Here is a 24,168-nt window from a genome sequence, read left to right on the forward strand (position 1 = left end):
CCAGAGTGGTTATTATAAATATTGATCACTTTGCTGGAGGGACCCCAAAATGTGTGCTCTACCAGTGGACAGACAGTGAAGAGATTTAAAGCTGAGTGAGGTGATCAGTTTTGCTATTTGACAGTGTCATTCTGGCTTTAGTGTGGAGGATGTCCTAGCGGTGCCTGAGGATGGTGTAGAGAGGGCAGATGACCGTGGTTGGGGGGTCGGGGGGACCACTACAGGAGCCCAGAGTGAACAGCATTGTGTCATGGCAGTGATTAAAGCAAAGCTCAAGTTGGATGGCTTGGAATTATTTGCTGGCTCTTCCCTTTGTTAGGTTTGAGATCTTGGGCAAGTTACTGTCTGTCTGTGTTTCTTCATCTACAAAAAGAGACAACGTAACCGTGTCCACCTCATAGGTTGTTGTGAAGATTTGGAAAGAGAATGCAGATAAAACCATCTGGCATATGCTCAGTGCTCAGTGACTATGAGCTGTGATCATGATGATGATGATGATCACACACTCAAGTGAAATTCATTGAATAAATGAGCAGTGCCAGGCTCTGTTTTAAGGGCTGGGGACACTGCAGTAAATAAAGCAGACAACTCGCTCCTACGAAGTTTTCCATTCTAGTGAGGAGTAAAAGAACAATAAGTAACAAATTTTTTTTAAAAGATGATTTCAGGTTCTTGATAAATGTTGTCAAGGAAAAGCAAGGAGGACCAGAAGAGCCCTGGCAGTTGCCCTTTAATGTGGTCCAGGAAGGCTTCTGAGTATTTACCAAATCCTACTATGTGCTGGGCACTGGTCTAAGGTTGAGATTCAGCAATGAACAGACAGACGAAATCCCTGCCCTCACAGAACTGCCTTCTCGTGGAAGGAGAAAGACAAAAAGTCAAATAAATAAGAGATGTGGTCAGAAAGTGGTGAGTGCTAGGACGGAAAAAAGCAGAGAGGAGGCAGAGGAGTGTGTGGCAGGATGGGGGTTGACAGTTTTAAATGGGGATGCAGGGAGGGGCTTGCTAGGAAGGTGACACATGAATCAGGGAAGGGGGAGGGAAGGGTCTTGTGCAGCATCCTGGGGGTGAAGGTCATCTCCTTAAGCCTCCGCTGCCCTGTCCAGGCCCATCCTGCCTATTGTGTCCAACTCTTACATGGTAATGAAATGGTATTTCTTACATGGTATTTATATTTTTCTCCCATGCTATACTTTGGGGCTTGTGGCTGACTCTCGTTTTCCCCAGCACTTTATGCAGGTGTATGGCATATAGTTGGTGCTAGGTATAACAATTAAGGAATATTTATGGAAAGCCACGTGCACTTAGCATTATTCAGGTAGATCTCCTCTTAAGTTAGTCTGTGCTAGTGGCTAGAAATTTACAATGGAAAAAAAGCATGCCTACATTTTACTTATGTTCAACTCTGCATGCTTGGTAAATAATAATAAATTTTAACAACAGCAACAATAATAAGTAAAAGAAGTAGTTTAAGTAGGGAAGGGATTCAGCTCACCATTCTCACCAGTGAGCACGTACACGCCTTGCAGTGTGTTTGCAATGCAAGTGTGTGGGAAATAAAAGTCCCCTTTTGTATTTGCCTTTTTTAAAAGTTTGAGTATCTCAACCCACCAGGGATGACTTTGGTCTTCAGAGATATGGGTTTTTCATTGACCCTGTGCCCAGCACACATGTGAACTACTTCATCGGGTCCTGAACTAAAAATTCAAAATAAAAAAAAAAATAACAAAACACAAAATCGATCTGTTCCAACACAAGTCAAAACTGGCCCTACAGGACTCAGAGAGGGAGAGGGAAGGAGGATATGTTTGCATAAGAACACTTTCCTGGTGTTATAAGGGATCTTCAAGGGTGTGTTAGTGATAGATGTTTTCCCCTCGTGCACTGGCTTCAGAGCCTGATGCGGTGTGAGATGCGGTCTGTCACATTACGTGTCCTCCTGTATGGGGGATGCTCTGGGATACAGGGAAGTGTGGGAGTCATGTCCTTTCCTGAGGTCCAGTGTGATTTACATGCTACAGAGAAAAGTCCTGGGCGGCAGGGAATGTTGGCAGCTTTTTGGCCTGAACAATATTGTAGAATTCTGAGAAGAGTGGTGACTTTCTGCCTTCAGTTTTGAAACTCCCGCAGGTTCTTCAGTGGCATTTGTCACATGTCTCATTCCAGGGTAGAACTAAGGTCTTACTGAGCTGTCCATCCCCTCAGCGGCCCAGGCCAGAATTTGGCCCATAGGACGTTCCGTTAAGTATCTGAGTGGACGAGGGAGAGACCTGAGCTGGAAACGGGGCATACATGTTGTTATCTTGTCTCTCACTAGTGACTTGTCTGACCGCAGGCAGACTTCATTACCTCTTCTTTGTTTATCTGTAAGAACAGTGTGAGATGTCTGCGCCTTTATCTCAGGTAGTTCTGTCACAGAATCTCAGGTGAGAACTCTGAGAAGTGTGAGCCACAGCAGTTGGGTCAGAGGAGGAAGGCACGATTTAGAAACCTTATCCTGGCAGCAGTAGACGAGGGAGGGAGAAAGAACTTTGCATCTGGAGTGGGTTATCTGGAAAACTTTTGCTCTCTTCAGATAGTTCAAAGAGTTGGTGAACACTCAGTTATAATTAATAACTGAGTAGCATTTCTAGCCCAAGGGCTTGTGCATCTATAAGGTGGATTTTGAGCTGTCCGGGTGCCCAGCAACACCACCTACTATGTGCTAAGTGCTGGGGAACAAAGAAAAATAGAACTTGGCATCTGCCCTCAGGGGGCTTTGAATAATGAATAACGGGAAAATAGACAACAAAGACATGCTGCACCTCCATGTAGGGTGATGGGGAGACAGACGCCTGGCTGGGCCAGTGCAGAAGAGGGCTGCAGCTTCTGTGTGTGCGGAGGGCAAGGATGCGTGAGGTCTAGAGAACGAAAGGACATGGGGGTACATTGTAACAATGCACTTAGGTGTTTTAAAGGTTTGGGGGATGTTTTTGTTAAGCAAGGGAATGAAATGAGTACATTTCATTGAAGCACAGAATCATCATCTCTCCTTGTTTTCAAATAGTCACTAAACCATGTTCATTTTCAAAATCAAATGCCATGAAGATAAATAATGTCCTTTTTTTGATCATAAACAATTAGGACTTGCGAAATAAATACCTGCTATCCATTCATCCTTAGAACAGTCCCGAGCTCTGAGCCTTGCTGTATGTTAGGGCCACATCTTTCTTTGTCCCCACAAAAGGAAAATTGACCATAGGGTGGGTGTCATATAAGCATTGACTTATGTATGATGAAAAGAGTGGAGTTGAGCGTGTGATTAGAAATCAGATCTGCAGTATTCTCTTATCAATGTATTGACCCCAGCACCATATTAGGTGGGAACTTCATCCGTAAGCATGCATTTTTAGTTGAACATTTCAAAAATCAGCCTAATAAAAAAATCATCTTGGGAGACAGTGGTTTAAGAGACTATTGCTTGGTTGTATGGCAGAGTTTATTTAAATAATTCATCAAACTTACTTTGTGATTTTTAAAGCATATTGATATTTTAATAGTTCACAGCTCAGAGACACAGCTTCATATAAGAAGGCAAGTGTTACATAGGTTTTCAAGTGATGATGTAGCTAAGTAATTTTGTAACTATGTGGTAAAGTTCAAATAGTTGTTTATTTGTTTTTATTTTTATTTTTTATTTTTTTTAAAGATTTTATTTATTTATTTGACAGAGAGAGACACAGCAAGAGAGGGAACACAAGCAGGGGGAGTGGGAAAGGGAGAAGCAGGCTTCCCGCGGAGCAGGGAGCCCGATGCGGGGCTCGATCCCAGGACCCTGGGATCATGACCTGAGCTGAAGGCAGACGCTTAACGACTGAGCCACCCAGGCGCCCCTATTTGTTTTTAAACCAAACCTATCTAAGTTAGCATTTGAAAGGAGGTTACCAGTGTGTCATATTGATTAGGAAAGTGAGGAGAAGCTTTAGTCAAAATTAGAATTTAAGTTTCTGGGGAATCAGGGAGCTTTGTTCTGATTAAGTGGACATAAACCATATCTCATCTTTACCCACTTGTGGGTGTAGAGGATCCCATAGAATTTGACCCACTTAACTAAAAAATTCATTCCCAAATGTATGCGCTGCTGATGTGGATGAATGGACTAGCGTCTTTGTGTTTAAAGGACATTGCATCAGAGGGCTGCAGCCTTCACCAGTATAAACAAACCAGACGTTACTGTGTTTAATGGAAATAAGCTCATAAAGCTCAAGTCTTACAAAATAAACACATAAGCATCGTAATATGATAAGTTGTATTCTCTTATTGGATTTTAAAGTGTTTATACGTGATTTGCGCATAAAAGAGTTTACACAGAGATGTATTCTTTACTCTCTACGTTTATCTTCACAATTAATCATAAACTAGTCCCCACAATACAAGTTTGCTAGGTGTACGAATTCTCAATTTAGATTTAACATAAATTTGTGATCCTGTTGTGGCTTAGGTTAAGAGCAGAATTCTTGACAAGACCTACAATGCTCTGGATGATCTGAATCCTCTTTTCCCACTGAGCCTCCTCTAGACTCATTTCTCACTTCTAGCAGTGTGTCAGCCTGCTCTGTGTCAGGTCCTGTTACAGACTTTTCTCTCTGCCTACGGTACTTACCCTTGGGCAGCGTTTGCTAGCCAGACTTCGTGTCACCTGACACATTTTCCTATCACCCTTATGTACAGTGTCCACATTATTATACACACAGTGGCATTTGTTATATATTTGTGATTCTTTAATGTCCATTTCCCCCACCAGAATGAAACTTCCTAAAAGCTGAGCGCATGTGTGTTTACATCCCCACTGCAACTCTAGCATGTAGCTCAGTGTCTGGCACCTGGGAGGGAGTGCATGGTTATTGAATGAATGACTGGGTAGCCCAGTCCCAATTAATACTATATATAGTTAATTGTAGAAAAAACTGTTCAGCTAACCTTTCTGTTCATGCCTCTCCACATGCACTTAAAATCGTTTTCATGACTAAAACTTGCTTTTTCCAAGGTAACAACATTGTTATATATGACATAGTGAACTAGCAGACAGCTTTGTTCAGTGGCGGTTCTCGGAGCCCATAAACTTGACCCCCACTCCCTTGAACTTGACTTTCCAGCATAGCTTGCCACAAAGTCTCCTGTATTACCAGTGTTTATCCTGAACCTGCACTATTTTCTCATCTCTCCCCTCAACGTCATGCTAGCCATTTTGATGGCTGCTTTGAAGTATCTAGTGCAACTTCTGCCGGAGACGTTTCTGTGCTGAGCAAGGCTTGTGCTGCCAAGACAGACAAAACAATAAAGTTACAGCCAGTTGCTTTTCATGATAGGGGTAGCAAGAGTCAACATGCCTCTCCCCTGGCCTAGTTCCTTTTCCTCCTCCTCGTCCTCATTTTAGTATTTCTGCCATCTTCCATAGATGAGAGGCTCTGGGCTCTAGTTGGGTAGAGAGACCAAAACAATGAAACAGGCTGCTAACCAGTACCACCGCTTCTTTCCTTGGCTGAAAGTTGCTTAAGTACTAAATTCAAAACATGAAAGGAAAGGCAGTTAAAAGTATAAGCGCTTCCTTTCTAAAATCACCTGCCTGACAGTCTCCCTTCCTCCCTGTGAAGCTTTAGCTGGCAAATAGAGCAGCCTGTAGAACGAGGCAGAAGGCAAAATGAAATATCAAGGTAATATTCATGCTGCAAGTGCCCTACAGCACGGGATGAACATGGTGTACATTCTTGGACTGTCAGTTTTACTGTGCATGAGCAATTTTAAATGTTTTTACTTCAAAACAAACATTGGAATAGAATCAAAACGAGCATTTCTTTTTTAGAAAAAAAAATGCTTTTTGAAGTTAATCACTAATTGCCATGTAATCCTGCACAAGGCACTGGCCTAGGAATAGAAGCAGTACTCTTTAAAGATGAGTGGATGTTTACAAAATCAGGAAATGTAGTCAATTGTATAAATCCCTCTTTCTCTTATTCTCCTCCTCCTGTCCTTTTTGCTTTCAGTTCCTCACCATCATCCCCATTTAAGTATCAACTAAAGGATGAGAGGAATTAGAAATGGTTTGGTAGATTGTATAACTGGCCAAAACCAATTTTTTTGTTGTTGGTGGTTTTGAGTGTCTGCATGCAATCCTGGTAGCTTAGAATGGGAAGGGACATTTCTCCCTATGGAGAGATCTCTGGAAAAAAGAGGTATCCAACCTTCCTTTGAGCACTTTCAGGGACAAAAGCTTACTTCTTGGTGACAAACTGTTCCACTGTGAATAGTCCTAATTAGTAGGACTTTTTGTTAAGCTGAACTCTTCCCCCACCTTTACCCCTTGTCTTAGTTCGCTGTGTTGGAGAGAACAACTTTGTTCTATTTTCTGCAAATTAATACCTGTAAGTCTTAAAATACAAGGTTTTCTTAAAGCCTTCTCTTTTTCCTGGCTCAAATCCCAATTACCCTTTCCTATATGATACTCAGTCTAGACCAGTGTTATGTAGTGGCACTTTCCGCAGTGATGGAAATGTTCTATATCTGTGCTGTTCGCTCTGGTAGCTATTTGACACATGGATATCGAACACTTGAAATGTGGCTAGTGTACTGAAGAATTCCGTTTTTAATTGTATTTCATTTAAATTTAAGTAGCTACACATGGCCAGTGGCTATTGTCCTGAACAATGCAGGTCTAGACTCTTAAGGTCCTCCCATATACACTTCATCTAGCATGGCAGTGTAAAAGATGATACCCAAACAATATATGCTAAGCGAAATAAGTCAGAGAAAGACAAATACCATATGATTTCACTCATATGTGGAATTTAAGAAACAAAACAGATGAACGGGGCGGGAAGGGAAGGAAAAATAAAATAAGATAAAAACAGAGGGAGGTAAACCATAAAAGACTCTTAATGATAAAGAACAAACTGAAGGTTGCTGGAGGGGAGGGGGATGGAGGGATGGGGTAACTGGGTGATGGGCATTAAGGAGGGCAGTTGATATAATGAGTACTGCGTGTTACATGCAACTGATGAATCACTGAATTCTGCCCCTGAAACTAATAATACACTATATGTTAACTAAATTGAATTTAAATTTAAAAAAACGTGGTGGGACCATGCCTGTTCACCAGAATACTAGACATTAATGAAGCTTAAAATTATGTTAGCCTTTAAGGACCGTGTTGTATTATTGGCTCCTGTTGAGCTGTGGTCAGCCAAGCTCCCCAGGTCTATTGTCATTTTCATAAGAATTGCTTTCATATAGACCTTTTAAAAATGACTGATTAAAAATTCAAAACACTGCCTTATCCCAACTTAATTTCTCTGGTTGCTTCTAGACCATCATTTTAGTACATCGAGAGGTTTGAGATCCTGATTCATGGAATAGATGAGCTGGCTAGGCATGTAGTTCTGTGACATTTGCACTTGATTACGCCCACCGCTGTCCATGCCTAGCACAAGGGCCACAGTCAGATGCAGCCGCACCCACTAGCAGCTTCCTCTTCTTTTCTTATTTTTTATTTTAATTCCAGCGTAGTTAGCACAGTGTTATATTAGTTTCATGTGTACAATTTAGTGATTCAGCAGTTCCATATTACCCAGTACACATCAAGATAAGTGTACTTTTAATCCCCATCACCTATTTACCCTTCCCCCACCCACCTCCCCTCTGGTAACCAGCAGTTTGTTCTCTGTAGTTATGAATCTGTTTCTTGGTTTGTGTCTCTTTCTTTTTTTCCTTTGCTCATTTGTTTTATTTCTTAAATTCCACATATGAGTTAAATTATGGTATTTGTCTTTCTCTGACTGACTTATTTCCCTTAGCATAATACTCTCTAGCTCCATCCATGTCGTTGCAAATGGCAAAATTTCATTCTTTTTTATGGCTGAGTAATATTCCAGTGTGTGTGGGTGTGTGTGTGTGTGTACACACACCATCTCTTTATCCATCTGTCGATGGACATTTGGGCTGCTTCCGTAGTTTGGCTATTGTAAATAATGCTGCAATAAACAGGAGTGCGTGTATCCCTTTGAATTAGTGTTTACATATTCTTTGGGTAAATATCCAGTAGTACGATTAATTACTGGATTGTAGGGTAGCTCTATTTTTACCTTCTTATGGAACCTCCATACTGTTTTCCATAGTGGCTGCCTAGTGTGCATTCCCACCAGCAGTGCACAAGCGTTCCTTTTTCTCCTCATCCTCACCAGCACTTGTTTCTTGTGTGTCTGATTTTAGCCATTCTGACAGGTGTGAGATGATAACTCATAGTTTTGATTTGCATTTCCTGATGATCAGTGATGTTGAGCATCTTTTCATGTGCCTGTTGGCCATCCGGATGTCTTCTTTGGAGAAATGTCTGTTCATGTCTTCTGCTCATTTTTTAATTGGATCATTTGGTTTTTGGATGTTGAGTTATATAAGTTGTTAATATATTTTGGATACTAATCCTTTATCAGATATGTTGTTTGCAAATACCTTCTCCCATTAAGTAGGTTGTCTTTTAATTGCATTGATTGTTTCCTCCCCTGTGCAGAAGCCTTTTATTTTTCATGTAGTCCCAATAGTTTATTTTTGCTGCTACTTCCCTTGCCTCAGGAGACCCATATAGATGTTGCTGTGGTCGGTGTCAGAGAATTACTGCCTGTGTTCTAGGATTTTTATGGTTTCAGGTCTCTCATTTAGATCTTTAATCCATTTTGAATTTATTTTTGTGTATGGTATAAGAAAGTGGTCCAGTTTCATTCTTCTGCATGTCATCTGTCCAGTTTTCCCAACACCATTTGTTGAAGAGACTGTCTTTTTCCTGTTGCTTATACTTACCTCCTTTTTTGAAGATTAATTGACCATATAATTGGGGCTTATTTCTGGGCTTTCTCTTCGGTTCCATTGATCTATGTGTCTATTTTTGGGCCAGTACCACACTGTTTTGATGACTATAGCTTTGTAGTATACCTTGAACTCTGGGATTGTGACATCTCTAGTTTTGTTTTCCTTTTTTAAGATTGCTTTGGCTATTCAGGGTCTTTGTAGTTCCATATAAATTTTAGGATTGTTTGCTTTAGTTCTGTGAAAAATGCTGTTGGTATTTTCAGAAGGGTAATATTAAACCAATAGTATAGATATTTTAACAATATTTGTTTTTCCAGTCCATGAGCTGAGAATTTCTTTCCATGTCTTTGTGTTGTCTTCAATTTCTTTCGTCAGTGTTTTATGATTTTTAGAGTATAGTTCTTTCAACTCTTTGGTTAATTTATTCCTAGGTATTTTATTATTTCTGGTGCAATTGTAAATGGGATTGTTTTCTTAATTTCTTTTTTTGCTGCTTCATTATTAGCTTATAGTAATGCATCAGATTTTGTACAGTGATTTGTATCTTAGCAACTTCCTTTAAAAGTTCGTTATCAATCTACGGATAAAGATAAGGGATATGAGCTCGCTTGCCTTTTTGATCATCATCACCATATTATCTATGTTTTATTCACAAGAACAATTTAAATACTTGGTTAAATGTGATGTTCTTAGTCCATTGGTCTGTGAACCATATCAGAAAATAGAACAACATTAATTTAACCTGATGTGTTCATATACAGAATTAATCTTCTGTATGAGAACTGTTTAATTTGAGGTTCAGAATAATGATGTCATGTTTTCTGGTTTGTACTGTCATCTTAAATGAAAATCCTATATATAGGCTAATTTTTCATTAAAATATACAAAGTTTAAGTTGGGTGAATTTTGGGGTAAAAAATTATAGTAGCTCTTTTGAGGGAAGGTTTTGTGGTTTATTTTGCTTTTTAGAGAAAAGCTGTTTTTATTCATTGATTGGATTTCTATTGAAGACTTCCTATTAAGCATAGTGGACTGAATGTATTCATTTCACTCTGCTCTTTCTTAAAACTCCCTTAAAATGGAAGTAAGGTCTAAAAAAAATGCACACATACAGGAACAAAGATAAAATAGGGAAGAAGACAGTCCAAATAAGAAATGTCATAAAAATTTTGCAAGCAAATGGACAAATTGCAACTGACTTAAAAGAGAGAAAATGGAGTGGATCCCAAAAGCAGCAGATTGTTTTTTCTGCAGAATCATTCTGAGTTCAGAAATTCAAAGCCTATAAGGGTAGGGGTGCAGAGTAGGACTAAAAATGGGGGAAAGGTTAAAACTCTTTTATAAGAAGCAATGAGACCTCCAGGTTTCTCCTCCATACTCATCCTCCAAAACTCAAATCCTAGTGACTGTCATAGGCTAGAAGAGACTAGAAGTTACCCTCTGGAGAGTTGAAACAGTGTCTAGAATTTGGGACACAAGCCCAGCTGGGCAAGGAAGGGGTGGGGATTGAGGGTAGCATATTCTGCAATCAGAGAAGTTAAATCTTATCTGAACACTGAGGATGACACTCCCTTGCCCCAGCTTGTTTACCTGTGAGCCCTCCCAGATATTAGCGGTCGTGCTTAGACCCACCAGACCAGAGACTGGAAGATTGGAGCAATAAGACATGTGGAGATCCCATCATGAAATAGGTCCCCTCTCTGCCATCTGTGGTGGGACTCGCTAGTCAACAAGTCTATTCCACACACAGTCCTCAGTAAGCTTTTGAGTGCTTTTTATTAAATATGAATGGTTAGCCCAGTGATCACCAGACTTCTGTAGAAGTTTCGAATAAGATCAAGTGTCTACGGGGTGCCTGGGTGGCTCAGTCAGTTAAGTGTCCGACTCTTGATTTCAGCTTAGGTCATGATCTCAGGGTTGAGAGATCAAGCCCCACGCTTGGCGTGGAGCCTGCTTAAGATTCTCTCTCTCCCTCTGTCCCCCACTCCTCTTCTCCCCCTCTCTAAAATTAAAAAAATAAATAAGATCAGTGTCTGAAATAAATGGGAAAAGAGAACCAGAGACAGTGGAAGGAAAAGGGAACCTCTGACCAACCTAATAGGTGCAGAAAGAAAAGAGATGTGATATCCATAAAACAAGTAAAGAATGGTAAATCATTAGTAGTAATAATAATAAGGAATATTGAGAAAATAAGGATGAACTCTTGGAATTTAAAAATATAACAGATGCTTTAAAAGGTAATAGAAGTGTTGGAAGAAAGTTGAAAACTTTCTCCAAAAGAAGAACCAAAAACAAAGGGATGGAAAATGGGAGAGGAAAAAATGAGAAAATATGAAGATCAGGCAGAAGTCTAACACCTATCTAATTGGAATTCCACAGAGACGTCTGTGGAACTAGAAGGGAGGATATTATCAGACATACAAAAAAAATATCCCAGAACTGAGAAACACACGTCTCTAGGTTGAAGGGCCCTACTGAGTGCCAGCAATTGAAACAGGGCCTACACTGGAGACATTACTGGACAGTTTCAGAATATCAGGAGTAAAGAGAAGCTCTGAGAGGAGGAAAAAAAATAGAACACAACACAGGTCACCTGTAGGGGTTGACGGTGGTTCTCCTCGTTGTGCTGCCAGCGACATCTGCATCACCTGGCAATTTGGTAGAAATGCAGATTCTCAGGCTCCATCTAACCTGCTGGAAGAGAAGCCCCCGCCCCCCGGCTCTGATGCCTGCCCACATTGGAGAAACATGGGGATAGAGAATCAGAATGGCCTCTGGCTCCTCAGTCAGTACTTCCATGAGTGCTATGGATAGAGTAAAAGTGTCTTCAAAATCCCAAGGAGAATGGCTTCTAAATTCTATATGCACTCAAACTGTCAGTCCTATAAAGACATTTCCAAACATTGAGGGACGTACCTCTGCTATGGTTTCTTGGAAAGCTAGTGGAGGATATGCTCCAGGAAAATGAGGGAGGAAACCAAGGATGAGGATGGGCAGCCAGGCAGTGGGACTTCCAACAGAGGTGAAGTCCCCCAGAGCAAGGCCGGGTTCTGCAAGACTCTCCATTTTCTACATAATGGTTGCCTGAGCCTTTGTAGCAAATCTGGTCTTCTGCAGGGCTTGTCATCCAAATCCAGAATCACAGCTCCTTAGGCGTGCCTGAGATCATTCCATTCAATGTCCCCCTGCTTGACAGGTGAGAAAATCAAGGTCCACAAAGTCTAGTAAATCAAAATACAACCAAGAAAAGAATCAAAATCCCCTTGCTAGGGAACTGTGATTGGAATTGCTCTTTCAACAAGATCCTACTTTTAACTGGCCGGTTAATGTCTGGAATGGCAGTTTTACCTTTTTTTGGCCAGTAGCTGTAATGGTCGTACCATTTTCTGATGTACATATGCATCTTGAACCACGCTTTGGATAAACCCTTACCAGCCATTCTAAAGCTTGATCTAGAATTTCTGAATGAAGCACTGGTCACAGTTAATTTTTATTGTACATAATTAAATTATTTCAGATTAAAATATTTGTTCAGTAAGTATCTTTGGCATCTTAAATTTTAAGGAATTCACCCTTAAATTTCTGTTTACATAAAGAACTAAATTGAATTCACACTTGGGGATCCAAAAGTGTTGTTTTCTACGTGGTGAAAATGGGCTTTTGACCCCTATTTCTTTTTTCATTTTTAACATGTATTATAATTGGCACATAAATATGGCCCTGATGGTTGTAGGGTATCTGTATTAAAATATTATGGCCATCTTTACTCATGTTCTTGATCCAAAGGGCAATTATATTTTATGTTGACCTGGCTTTTAGCTGAAGGAACGGACTCTTTGCTCCTTACAGTGGCCCATTTGCTGCTTAGTATCATTAGTTCTTAATCAAGAATCTTTCTCCTTGCAAAAGTTCCCTCAGTTGGCTTTATTCTTTGGTGCCACAGTGCCAGTGGGCCAGTCTGAACATGTGTTCTTTTAGTGAAACTTCTTAATTATCTTTTTAGAAAAAAGATGAGCAGAGACAGTTTATTTTTATCTGCATGGGAGAGGTTCTTTTGCTTGCCAAGTCTCTCTGTTAAAAGAAGCCTAACATTATCGGGTGTTAGTTATTCCAGCCAAGGTGGTTTTCAAGGAAGCATTTTGTTGGGGGACGAAGAAGTTATTGTTGGAAATGTAAGTGACCTTTTTTTTTAATGTATTTGCAAAAATGTAGTGTTTTCTTTAACAACTTGTAATTCTTTTATAAACGGGTGCTAACGTGTTTGCTTGCAGGTTGTATATAGAAATCAGTATTTCCTTGGGGCCAAGCTGACTGTCCCAGTCAGTACAGTTAATATGCTTTCTCTATGGCTGTGTAGAATGACCACAGCTTCAGCCATTTGTTAGCTACACTGACTGAATTGGACTGAAGGGGTGTGGCTAGAGTGATGCATTCTAAGAAGAGAGGGCATTGCAACATATAAAAAATGGTTTCAAAGTAAGCTTCACTGTGTACACCTTCTCTAAAAGGTCAATGCCACATGCACATAACCTTCTCTTACATAGCTAAGATTACACATCTTTCTTCACACATCACAGTGGCAAAGCTTTAAGCTGCCTGTTAACATCTATAATAGGTAGGAGACAGTTGAAACTATTGACAGATATTTCTTATTCATCAAGAGGCTGCAGTTTAATTGGTTCAGGAATTCCGATGTGAAAAAACCCGGTATTCTGGTTTCTCACAAAGAATATTCCATTCTCCTTTTAGACTCTGGAAATAAACTGACACCGTTTATATCCACTTAAGGGTCCATGAAATTCTTTTGAGACTCTTATTAGGCTTTGTGGAGATAGGAGTGAGTCAGAAAGTAAAACCAGTCATCATCTTACCAAGTGATCATGGTCACTAACCTCATAACTTTTATTTTACTGTTATAATTTAGTCTGGATTTACATTCAGTGCAGGCGTTCAGAGGATCAGAACAAATGAGCACAATCTTATATATGGGAATAACACACTTGTCCATTTTCCCAGTGACGACAGACATTAAAATGGTCAGTAGCATCTCACACCTGAGCCAGCTGGGATCCCAGTCTGCACCGCATGCTTTAGAAGGCCTTCCACGTCAGCAACACACACAGAAGCAGTAATGGAGAGTGGATGGGAACTCTAGTAGTGCCGAACTGGGTTCCAGTGTCCAGAGGCTGCAGAGCTGGAAACCCGAGCCTCTGTGTCAAGCAGCAAGAAAAGCACAGCCTGTGCTCTGGGGAACCAGATGCAGAGTGGTGCTTCACCCCCAAAGTGGATCGCTAGGCGGAAGGTCATTGTTATCCCAGTATACTGTCACTGGTCCTCTGCACCTGCTGGTGCTCCTGCACCTGGTCATGCCTGTCCCCCGCCAGTGTTTCTACCCACTACTGCCAGAGCGCACTTTCTAAAATGCATGTCTGATATTGTCACCTCGTATCTGAAATCTTCTGCCCTGCTCCCCCAAGATAAAGGCCCAATGTCTGCGAGGTTTACAGGGTCCCATTTGACCTACATTCCTCTCCTCTCAGCTACCTCACTCTTGGACTTCATCTCTCCCCGGTCTTCACCCATGAACTCTCTACTCCAGCCATCAAGGCTTTCTTCCATTTCCTCAAAAGGGAGCCTTCCCTTCCACACACTTGCTTCTGCTTGGAACACTACCCTGTCTCCTTGCCATGGGAAGTTTTGCTGACCCCTCCCACCACTTTTTTGGGAGGCTGTTCTTTCTTCCACTGCCGCCTTAGCATGGCGCTTATCGCCGTGGTGACCACTTCCATCTGCTGGCCTCTTCTCCCTGCTAGAACGTAAGCTCCGTGAGGTCAGGGACCGTATCCATCTTGTTCTTCATTAGATCTCCAGCACTCTCCGAGCAAATACCACTGTAAGAAAATGGCAGGCTCTGTTTGGCTCTGCATTTTAAAGGTATCTGGCAAAGTGGGTTGAAAGGGGAAATTAGCAGCAAAGTGAAACCGTTATGGTTGAACCTGAGAAGCAAAGGCTGAGTGAACTACCTGGCACTCCTGTTTTTCCTGTGGCCTCTTGGATGCCTGAGGGAGCCGTCTGTGCTCCCACAGACCAAGCCCCCAGCTGTCTGTGTGTCCACAAGGGACTAATTCTACTTGACCTCGGCAGTGATTTGACCCTGGAACACCTTGTACTGTCAACAGACACAGATGACCAAAATGTTCGCTGTCCTTTTGAGGTGGATTTGCACAAGGTTGCAATGCCTTCCAATACTTACACGACTTACATACTGTGATTTTTGAACAATGGAAAGATGGTACTTCCACATCAAGTCATGGAAAAAGGTATTCACACAGTTTGTTTGTTTTCTTAAAGCATTGCACATCCTGCCAAAAATATTAATTAACCGCAATGCTTTCAGTGTGTTCATCAGTTTTGGCATTTATCCATATTTGGAGAAAAATTAAAGCTGGAGTTGAATTCAATCTTTGTCTTTTAGAAGCGGCTATTCATGACCAACTCTATTAGAATTATGTTTATTTTGAGGGTTTTAGGTGATTAAAAAGATTTTTCAATCTAGTTTTAATGGAGTTGTCTCCTTTTTTAAAAACTCTTGCATGATATAGAGCAAGTTTGTTTTGTTTAAACTGGGACATATCAGGTGGTTATTTGTCAGTTAGTCTGAGAGCTAATATGAAGCTGGTATTTGGATTTAATTCAGTTCCATTAGCACAGAGTTAAAATTCTGTGATACAGGGCCTATTATCCTGGCAGTTGTAAAGGATTTTTGTGCGAGGAAGCAGGGCTGACAAAGAGGGCACTGTGCACGCTCCATCTGTCACTGAGCACCTTCACACTGCAATTTAGGAAGTGTGCAGTTCAGGAAATTGCTGGCTTTGGCTGGAGCATACTTTAACTGCAAGGAAAATTTTATTCGTCACTCAAGTAATTGGCAGTTTTAATACCTTGTTCATAATTACTTAATAAACAAATGAACACATAAACCAAAGATTGTATGGCCTGTTATCTAACTCGTAGCCTTATTTGACCAACGTGATAGACACCTGTGGGTCTCCCTCTCCCTCCCACAAAAAACCAGTTTGTTCCATTTATTGCAAAAATCTACAGCTGAGCACTTTCTTTGTGTTGTTAAATGTTAAGTGTGGCTGTCCTAGCCTCAGACAGCCCGGGGGGCCAAAACCAGATGCAGAGTTTGAGGGGAGGCAGTGACTAGGGGCGGGGGGGGCGTTGGAGAGAGGGGAGCATTTCAGGGTTACTCTGCTGTTTGTGGGAGGACATCCTGGTAATGCAAACATTTGGGTTATGTGTTTAAGAGAACATTTTTGTCCCCTAAAGTGTGGTTTTGTTTAACCCACACACCCTGACCCTAAGGCCCTGTGGCTTGTCTCTTGGACTAAATCCTCCATCTCCGGGATCTAGAAATTGACTAATTGTCTTGCTTGCATTCCCCTGTACCTCACAACTAGATCAAGGAGTTTATACACTGGCAAATCCAGATGTGGGAAATGGTCAAAATCAGAGGTCATGGCTGACTTGACTCTAAACAAAGTCTGTAAGACTTTACGGGAGACTAAGGGGCTTGATACTTGTTACTTGTAAATAGGACTGTTACCCCCCCTTTTTTTTTAAACCTTACTGTAATCACAGACAAATTCAGCTTTTAAGATCTATCACCTATGCCTGTTACCTTGTATAGGATAACTTCCGAGTGAAGAGTTAGATTCCCTGATGACCTGGATCAAAACACATGATTCCCTGCAGTCCTTAAAAGTAACATATGGAGGATTTTAACAATGTTTTGAGAAGTTTTGTTTGTTGTTGTTTAAATAGAAAAGGTCCAACCTGTTTTCTCCCCTTATTGTTCTTTCCTTGGGGAAATCAGCACCTGACATTGGCACGTATTCAGGAAGTTGGTCTTCTCCTCTGGTGGATGGCAAACATATGCACACCCCTGGGTTGTCTTCCTGGGGTGCAAGCAAGACTGGGGAGACCCTGTTTCCAGGGCATCCTTAGTGTTGGCATGGTGATGGCTCCATGAGCCAGTGTTGATTCCCACATTAGTTTGAAACCAGAAGTTCAGCATTTCTGCAAGGGTGAGAAGTTGTGGCCCTTTCTGGGGGTGCATCTCCACATAAGAACTTAATTGCCAAAATATATTTGACAGTGTATTCTATGAAACTAGCCTTCAGCGATTGCTTTGGGACCAGTATGGCCTCATAGGTTAAAAGCTCTGGTTTCCTAATTTTACAATTATCTATAATATCTCTACTAGAGAAACATTTCTATGATTAAATGGCATACTGTATGAACAATGCTTAGCCTCAGCTTGACATTTGAGATGTTCTCAACGTTCTTAGGTTTCATGCGCAGTCCAGGACAGAGGGGTAGAGACCTATCCCCCTACTTCAGAGGAGCTCAGAGTATGGCAGAGAAGGTACTCTTAACTCAAGGATCTTCTGAGATGGTGAGAGGCCTATGTGTTATAATGAAACTCTCAAAGCACTATAGAAATACGGTATTGGTAGAAAGATACACACATGAGATGTATTTCCTAAGTTTTCTCATTAAATGAGGCTTACCCATAGACTATGTATAAAAATAGCAGTGTGTGACATATCATGTATAGAGTTCTGCCTAGAGCCTTCAGATTCTTTCATTGTTCCGTGGGTTGTAAAGAGACCTTCTTTGTAAGTGGAGTTTGTTTTCATCCTGGCCTTCCTACGTTGACATGTTGTTTTCCCCTGCCAAATGATGGTCTAAAAAGTGCAGGCTCCCTGATCTAATATGACAAATAAGATGGCTTGCACATCAGTTTGATTCCTGTTTTCTAGCAAGATTGTCATTTAGTGTTGAATTTCCCCTTGAAAGCTGTTGTACTGTTGACCTTTTAAGAGATTTGACTTGGCCTCTTTTGTTTTGTTTTGTTTTTCATCTGTGGTGTAGTATAGGGCTCACCAATGGAACTTTCAGTGATGAAATGTTCTGTATGTGCACTGACCCATTTGACAGCCACCAAGCACATGTGGGTGTTGAGAACCTGAAATGTGGCTACTGTGATTAAGGAACTGAATTTTAACCTTTAATTTTAATTTAAAGTGCTACATGTGGCTACCATATTGGTCATCGTGGTCTGGTGTTTAAGACTGTTAATGTCAAACTATTAATCTAATTAAATAGAGATTATTTAGACTGGTGTGCTTTTACGTAATAACCTCTATAATATTCAAAGCCCTGGAGCATATCCACTGGTTTCAAAGACTGTGGCAATACCTTGAAACTTGCTATTTCTTGAAGAAAAAGAGAGCTCTCTAGCATGGCTTAAAAAAAGAAAAAACCAATCTGATGAGTATTTTAAGTTCATTGGTACCTGTCGTATGGGTACTGTTCAGGAGAAGAATTAGAAATAGATTAGGAATCAAGAAAAAGAATAGGGAACTAACACATCAGTGCCTGGAATGCCAACTCAGTGTTAGTCAATTTATATACCATTTAATAAAATGATAAGGAAGATGGACTGGTAACCAAAAAAAAAGATAAAAATCAGACAGTGTTTAGGTGCTTAGCGTTTGGATAGCCACAGCTGTTAAACACACCCAGATTTATATAGGAGTGCTTTCATACATTCTAATATGATGATTTACTATTTAAGGTGAAATTAAAGTGACATAAGAATTGCTGTTTAACTTTTAAAAGTACAGCTTTAGAACTGTAGTTTTCCATATTTCTGAAGAACAGATTAGGAATAGAAAATATTTCTCACCTTTCAGATTGTTGTATTATTATTAACCCTGTCACCTGTGCTATCCTTAAATTCCAGAGCTGGAAACAGAATTGTTGAAATATTACCTGAACATCTGAAACAATTTCAATCCCTCGAAACTTTGGACCTGAGCAGCAATAATATTACAGAGCTTAAAACTCCCCTTCCGCCTCTACAACTCAAATATCTGTAAGTCAAGTCTTCTTTAACAAAAATACTCACCTATGATGAAAATACCATGTCATAATAATAAAAAATCAACTTTAAGATGTAACAAAATCTGCCTTTTTTTTTAACTGCTGGTGTATCAGCAACGTAACTTTCTTATTGACGTGTAATTTGCTATAAACCCAAATAACCACAGTCTTTATTTTGTTGTTGCACTTTCGGATTACAAAAAATTAGGCATCCTTTATTAGAAAAACTATGTGGAATTAAAAGTGCTTCTCTAAAAAATTAAATCACTCTTTGTTTCATTAATAAGTGAATTTTATAAAAATTGGATAAGCATCTGTAACAAATTTTTATACCTTTCAAATATTCCAGTCACTCTTTCCTTAGCAGTATGTGTGAATCGTAGTCAACGTTGGTCCAAAAGGACCCAAAGACTTAATTTTTAAGTGTCCGTTGATACAAATGATGGTTAGGTTCTCTGGAGATTATAATACAGAGAGTATATGTGTTTTAACTTTCCAAAGAGCCAGAAGGAGAAGCTCATCTTCAAACTTTTAACAGGTATCTCAACAGCAACCGAGTCACTTTAATGGAACCTGGGTATTTTGACAATCTGGCCAGCACACTCCTGGTGTTGAAACTGAACAGGAACCGAATCTCAGCTATCCCACCCAAGATGTTTAAACTGCCCCAACTGCAGCACCTGTAAGTAAGATATTCTCTTAGACGGTGTTTCTTCATCTCCTCTGAGCCCTTGGTGTCTGTTGCCTAAAATCCACAACGTGACCGAAGGAGTTTAGAGGCAAGGATGTGGCTCTCTTTCCTTCAGGAACTAGAGTGGCCGAATTTCTGAATCGGAAAGAGCCTTCACAGTCACCTAGTGCAGACTCCTGCCTGACAGGGCAGGTTCGATTGTTACTGAAGGAATGAACAGTGTCGTCACTGAACGATCTCCATACAAAGGCATCGTTGTGGCACTGGCGAAATCATGGTGACGCCCAACAGCTGTGGTTTATGAAAATAATACCGACAACTCCAGGAGGCTCTAATAGCTTAAGTGGCTGCAAAGAGCTGTCTCGTTAATAGTGGTGGAACGATCTGTGAACAGGCTCCTACAATATAGTGGTTTTCAAACTTGGCTTCACATTATAGGCACTGGGGAGCTTTTAAAAATCCCAATGTCCAGGCCACACCCTAGACCAATTATATTAGAATCTCTGGGGGTAAGATCCAGGCTTCGGTAATTTTTAAAACTCTCCAGGTGATTTCAGTGTGCAACCAAGGTTGAAAATGACTGCCTTGAAGAGAAAGCATTAAACAGAAAAAGAACCGTGAAAGAGAGAGTAACCAACTTTTGTAAGCAGAATAAGCCCTGCCCCTGAATTGACTTCATGTTTTAACATAATATTCAGTATACTCACTCTGGATAATCTGAAAACAAATACATTGAGTTGATAAGCGTTTTAGAAATTAAAGCGTAGTCTAGTTTCAATATTTCACTATTCCAAAAATATATCACACATTTCAGGAGGAAATTCACTCCCTGCTAATAAATCCGAATTCTTCTCAATAAAAATGTTTAGAAATTTAAAACCTTCTGTGTAATTTAATACAGGCTGCTTTAACTATATTGTAGTAATGTCACATTTTATTACCACCTCCAGAATTTTGTCGTATAAGCTGTTTAACTGTTCTATCCAATGCAGTGAACTGAACCGGAACAAGATTAAAAACGTAGATGGGCTCACATTCCAAGGGCTCGGTGCTCTGAAGTCTCTGAAAATGCAAAGAAATGGAGTAACAAAACTTATGGATGGAGCTTTTTGGGGGCTGAGCAACATGGAGATCTTGTAAGTGTGGCTTATCACAGTTCCTGCTTCGGTAGTATGATTGTGGAGTGCTATGAAATCCTATGTTAAAATCTCATAATTTACAATCTTATAATTTAATACTCAGTTTTGTTTCAGGTAACATGACTGAGAATTTATAAGCCCGTGGTATTTTTTGCTGATGTCTTTATATAACAAAAGCTAAACATCTTGTAACAATAGGAATATGTAATAGGTTGTAATCATATGTCTCCTTTGAAGAGACTAGATAATGAACTTTTGATCCTGCTTTTGATTCTTACTGTAAATGTAGGCAGCTGGACCATAACAACCTAACAGAGATTACCAAAGGCTGGCTTTACGGCTTGCTGATGCTGCAGGAACTTCATCTCAGCCAAAATGCCATCAACAGGATCAGCCCTGATGCCTGGGAGTTCTGCCAGAAACTCAGTGAGCTGTGAGTTGCCTTTTATTCTCCTCAGGTTCGAGAGCAGGGATCATGCCAGAGCATGAGCTTCTTACCACTGATCTGTGAAATTTTCATAACAAAGTTTCCAAGGTGACAGCTTTTTTCACATGCAACCTAGTCATATTTTTGTTGTGATAAGTTGAAGCCAACTGTGCTGTTTGAGTTCTAGGGCACATGGGCTAAATCAGTGATGGGCTATTTTCAAATAAAGAGAATTTTTTTTAATTACTAGGATTAGAAATCATGTTTACCTGAGTATTATTAAGAAGGCAGAGTGTTAAAATAAGGATTATTGTGGTTACATATATTACCTGTTGTTTGAAAACAAATCATTGTGTTGAATTGGAAAATAAAGGCTATTATTTGTTTTTGTTTTTTGTTTTTTTTTTACAGGGACCTAACTTTCAATCACTTATCGAGGTTGGATGATTCAAGCTTCCTGGGCCTAAGCTTACTAAATACACTGCACATTGGGAATAACAAAGTCAGCTACATTGCTGATTGTGCCTTCCGGGGGCTTTCCAGTTTAAAGACTTTGTAAGTACACATTTTGTTCTCCATACATGAACCTAATTGGTTCCTAAATGTGCCCACTTTTCTCCAAGCAGATTTCCTTTGTTGTGAAGGAAATATGTACAGACTCAGAAAGTAGTGTCTTAATCTTTCCCAGATCAGTTTGATTAAAATCAGTCCATTTCATCCATATGTGTTTCTTAGAGGGATTAAAAAGGACAATGATCAGATTGGTTTGGTGATTACACTTAGCCTTCTCAGGATCTCCAGGAAGTTGGTAACTGCTCAAAAGGGAAACGATTTTAAATCCACTGATTTTTCTTTATAAAAATGCAGATTAGAAAAGTACCCAGAACATAAAAGATGTACAAAGGGCAGCAAAGGAAGATGCCTGTTTATCATATCCAGACTTGATCTCTGTCCTAAGAGGAAGAAGGCAGAGTTGGATTAATTGACCTTTGAAGAATCTCTGAAATGTTCATTTTAATGTTGTGCAATGGGCTTTTTTGTTTTTGCACTGTCAGAAACTTTTGCTCTGTTCACTATTTGAAGCATTACATAATTGAAAGACATGCTGTGTGCTTTGGCCAGCTCCTACTTGTGTGGTTGGAGTGGTGGTTTTAAAGTTTAATGTATTTTTCAGATTGTTCGGGTCTTTCAGAATTTAGTCATCTTGATAGAGGAATTAATAGGACAGAATCAACTGTCCTGATTTTGGACAAAAACTTAGTGTTGGGAGAGGGAAAGCGTTTTCTATTGTTTTGAAAGGGGTGGAGATGATGTGGGGGATTATGAGGAATTTATTACGAATTACATGCCTCCTGGGTGGCAATCTTAGCTTTCTGAGAGTCTCTCTAAGGAGAATGCTTATATCTTTTGTTAAGTGCCTGGTACCAGTTTCAGTAACATTTCTTCTTATAATTAGGGATCTGAAGAACAATGAAATTTCCTGGACTATTGAAGACATGAACGGTGCCTTCTCTGGGCTTGACAAACTGAGGCGGCTGTGAGTAGGATTTGCTTCATGGTTGCCTCCCTGTCTGACCTACACCTGTTGAAGTCCATTCTGCAGGATGAGAGAGTTTAGAACTAGAGGCTGAATCTGGTCTCTTCCCTTGGTCATCTCCCCAGATGAGTGTTGTTATACAAGATGGGTATTAATTAGCTTTTCTTCCTACCATGGTATGGCGGTTTTCTCCAACACTTTGGTGAGCTGTGACTTATTTTAATATCCAGCCCAGAATTTTAAATTGTTTCAAGTGCTTAGAATCTTGGGATTATCGTTGTGTGGAAGGACACTCCCGATCTCACCATTTTGGAACTTTCAGTGTTGCGTTCTGCTCACAGAATCTGTAAGTGGCGAGCCCCAGTGCCCACTGGTAACACTGCTGTAGGCTCCAGGCAGTCCAGGCAGAAACCTGCTTCTGTTCGCCTTACAGTGGCCCTGTCGGTGGCCGGACCCTGTGTCCTAAGTTTTCAAGTCGAGTTCCATATAGCCCTAAACTTCCGTGGATGATGAAACTACCCATGGGCAGGGAGCGTAAGGAGAAGACCTCCACTATTGTCTGTTTTACTAATTATAGTTCTGAGACCATTTACCTGGAAGGAAGTTTCTACCTCTTCCTAAGAAGACTTTGAAAATCACGTCTTTAATTTAACCGCCGGAGTAACTTATTGAAGACCTATATTTGCCGGTTCTCTCTTGAATGCTTTGAGACCATGCTGAACTATATTACTGAAATAGATGGCATGAATACGTTTGTACAGGGTATATCATTTAATTGAAGAAAATAGAATTGTTCACAATGATTTTTTTTTCCCCACATTGATTTTAAAAGAGATTCTTTTCATGAGAATTCCACCCCCAAATGGGGCTTTAACTATTCCATTGTAACTTTTCTTTTCCCCCCTCAGAATACTCCAGGGAAACCGGATTCGATCTATTACCAAAAAAGCCTTTACCGGTTTGGACGCATTAGAACATCTGTGAGTGACTGGAATTTAGTTACCCTAAAGGAGTCTAAGATGGTTACCTATTTATGTGTCATGAAAGATAAACTAGAATCTAATTTTGTTGGCATTCTCTCTGTACCATAAAGTATATTTACACATCTGCTTATCTTCTACCAGTTTATCTACGTATCTGTATCTATATGAAAGTATATAGGTATACATTTTCCTTTGCATTTGAGGACATCACTATACATTATTGGGTTTTCTTTCAGTTATTTTTCTTAAGTAGTGATATATGTAATTTTCAAAAACCTACCATTTATTGTGCACTTACTATACATCAGGCATTATGCCAGGTATTTATATATAGTCTCATTTAATCCTCATGAGAAAATTATCCAGTAGCTCCTGGTACCTTTATTTTTAAGAAGTGGAGGTTTTGAGTATCCATTGATTCTGTTGAACAGTTAAGATGGTGACTTTCATTTTAAAGATTAAAAAAGCAATTTCCCACGGTCCTTAGGAGTGACATTAGGAGGGTAGTGACACTACTTTGAGACTTTTATTAGTTTGTCATTGCTGTTGTTTAATTATAAAACGTAAAACCTGTTTTCCCACCTTCGTTCTTTCTCTTG

The 24,168-nt window shown here is 40.1% G+C and overlaps 1 protein-coding gene across 1 annotated transcript in view; it reads left to right on the plus strand.

Moving 5' to 3' along the window:
- Positions 1-24,168, plus strand: part of LRIG3 (leucine rich repeats and immunoglobulin like domains 3) — a 45,577-nt gene that overhangs the window by 9,865 nt on the left and 11,544 nt on the right. Inside the window, exons 4-10 of the mRNA XM_032420943.1 lie at positions 18,653-18,784; positions 19,331-19,474; positions 20,476-20,619; positions 20,912-21,055; positions 21,461-21,604; positions 22,506-22,586; positions 23,495-23,566. Coding sequence (XP_032276834.1) covers positions 18,653-18,784; positions 19,331-19,474; positions 20,476-20,619; positions 20,912-21,055; positions 21,461-21,604; positions 22,506-22,586; positions 23,495-23,566 — 861 coding nt within the window. The remainder of the gene's footprint in view (positions 1-18,652; positions 18,785-19,330; positions 19,475-20,475; positions 20,620-20,911; positions 21,056-21,460; positions 21,605-22,505; positions 22,587-23,494; positions 23,567-24,168) is intronic.

Source organism: Phoca vitulina, unplaced genomic scaffold (assembly GCF_004348235.1).
Source record: "Phoca vitulina isolate PV1807 unplaced genomic scaffold, GSC_HSeal_1.0 scaffold23, whole genome shotgun sequence".
In the NCBI taxonomy this organism is placed as follows: Eukaryota; Metazoa; Chordata; class Mammalia; order Carnivora; family Phocidae; genus Phoca; species Phoca vitulina.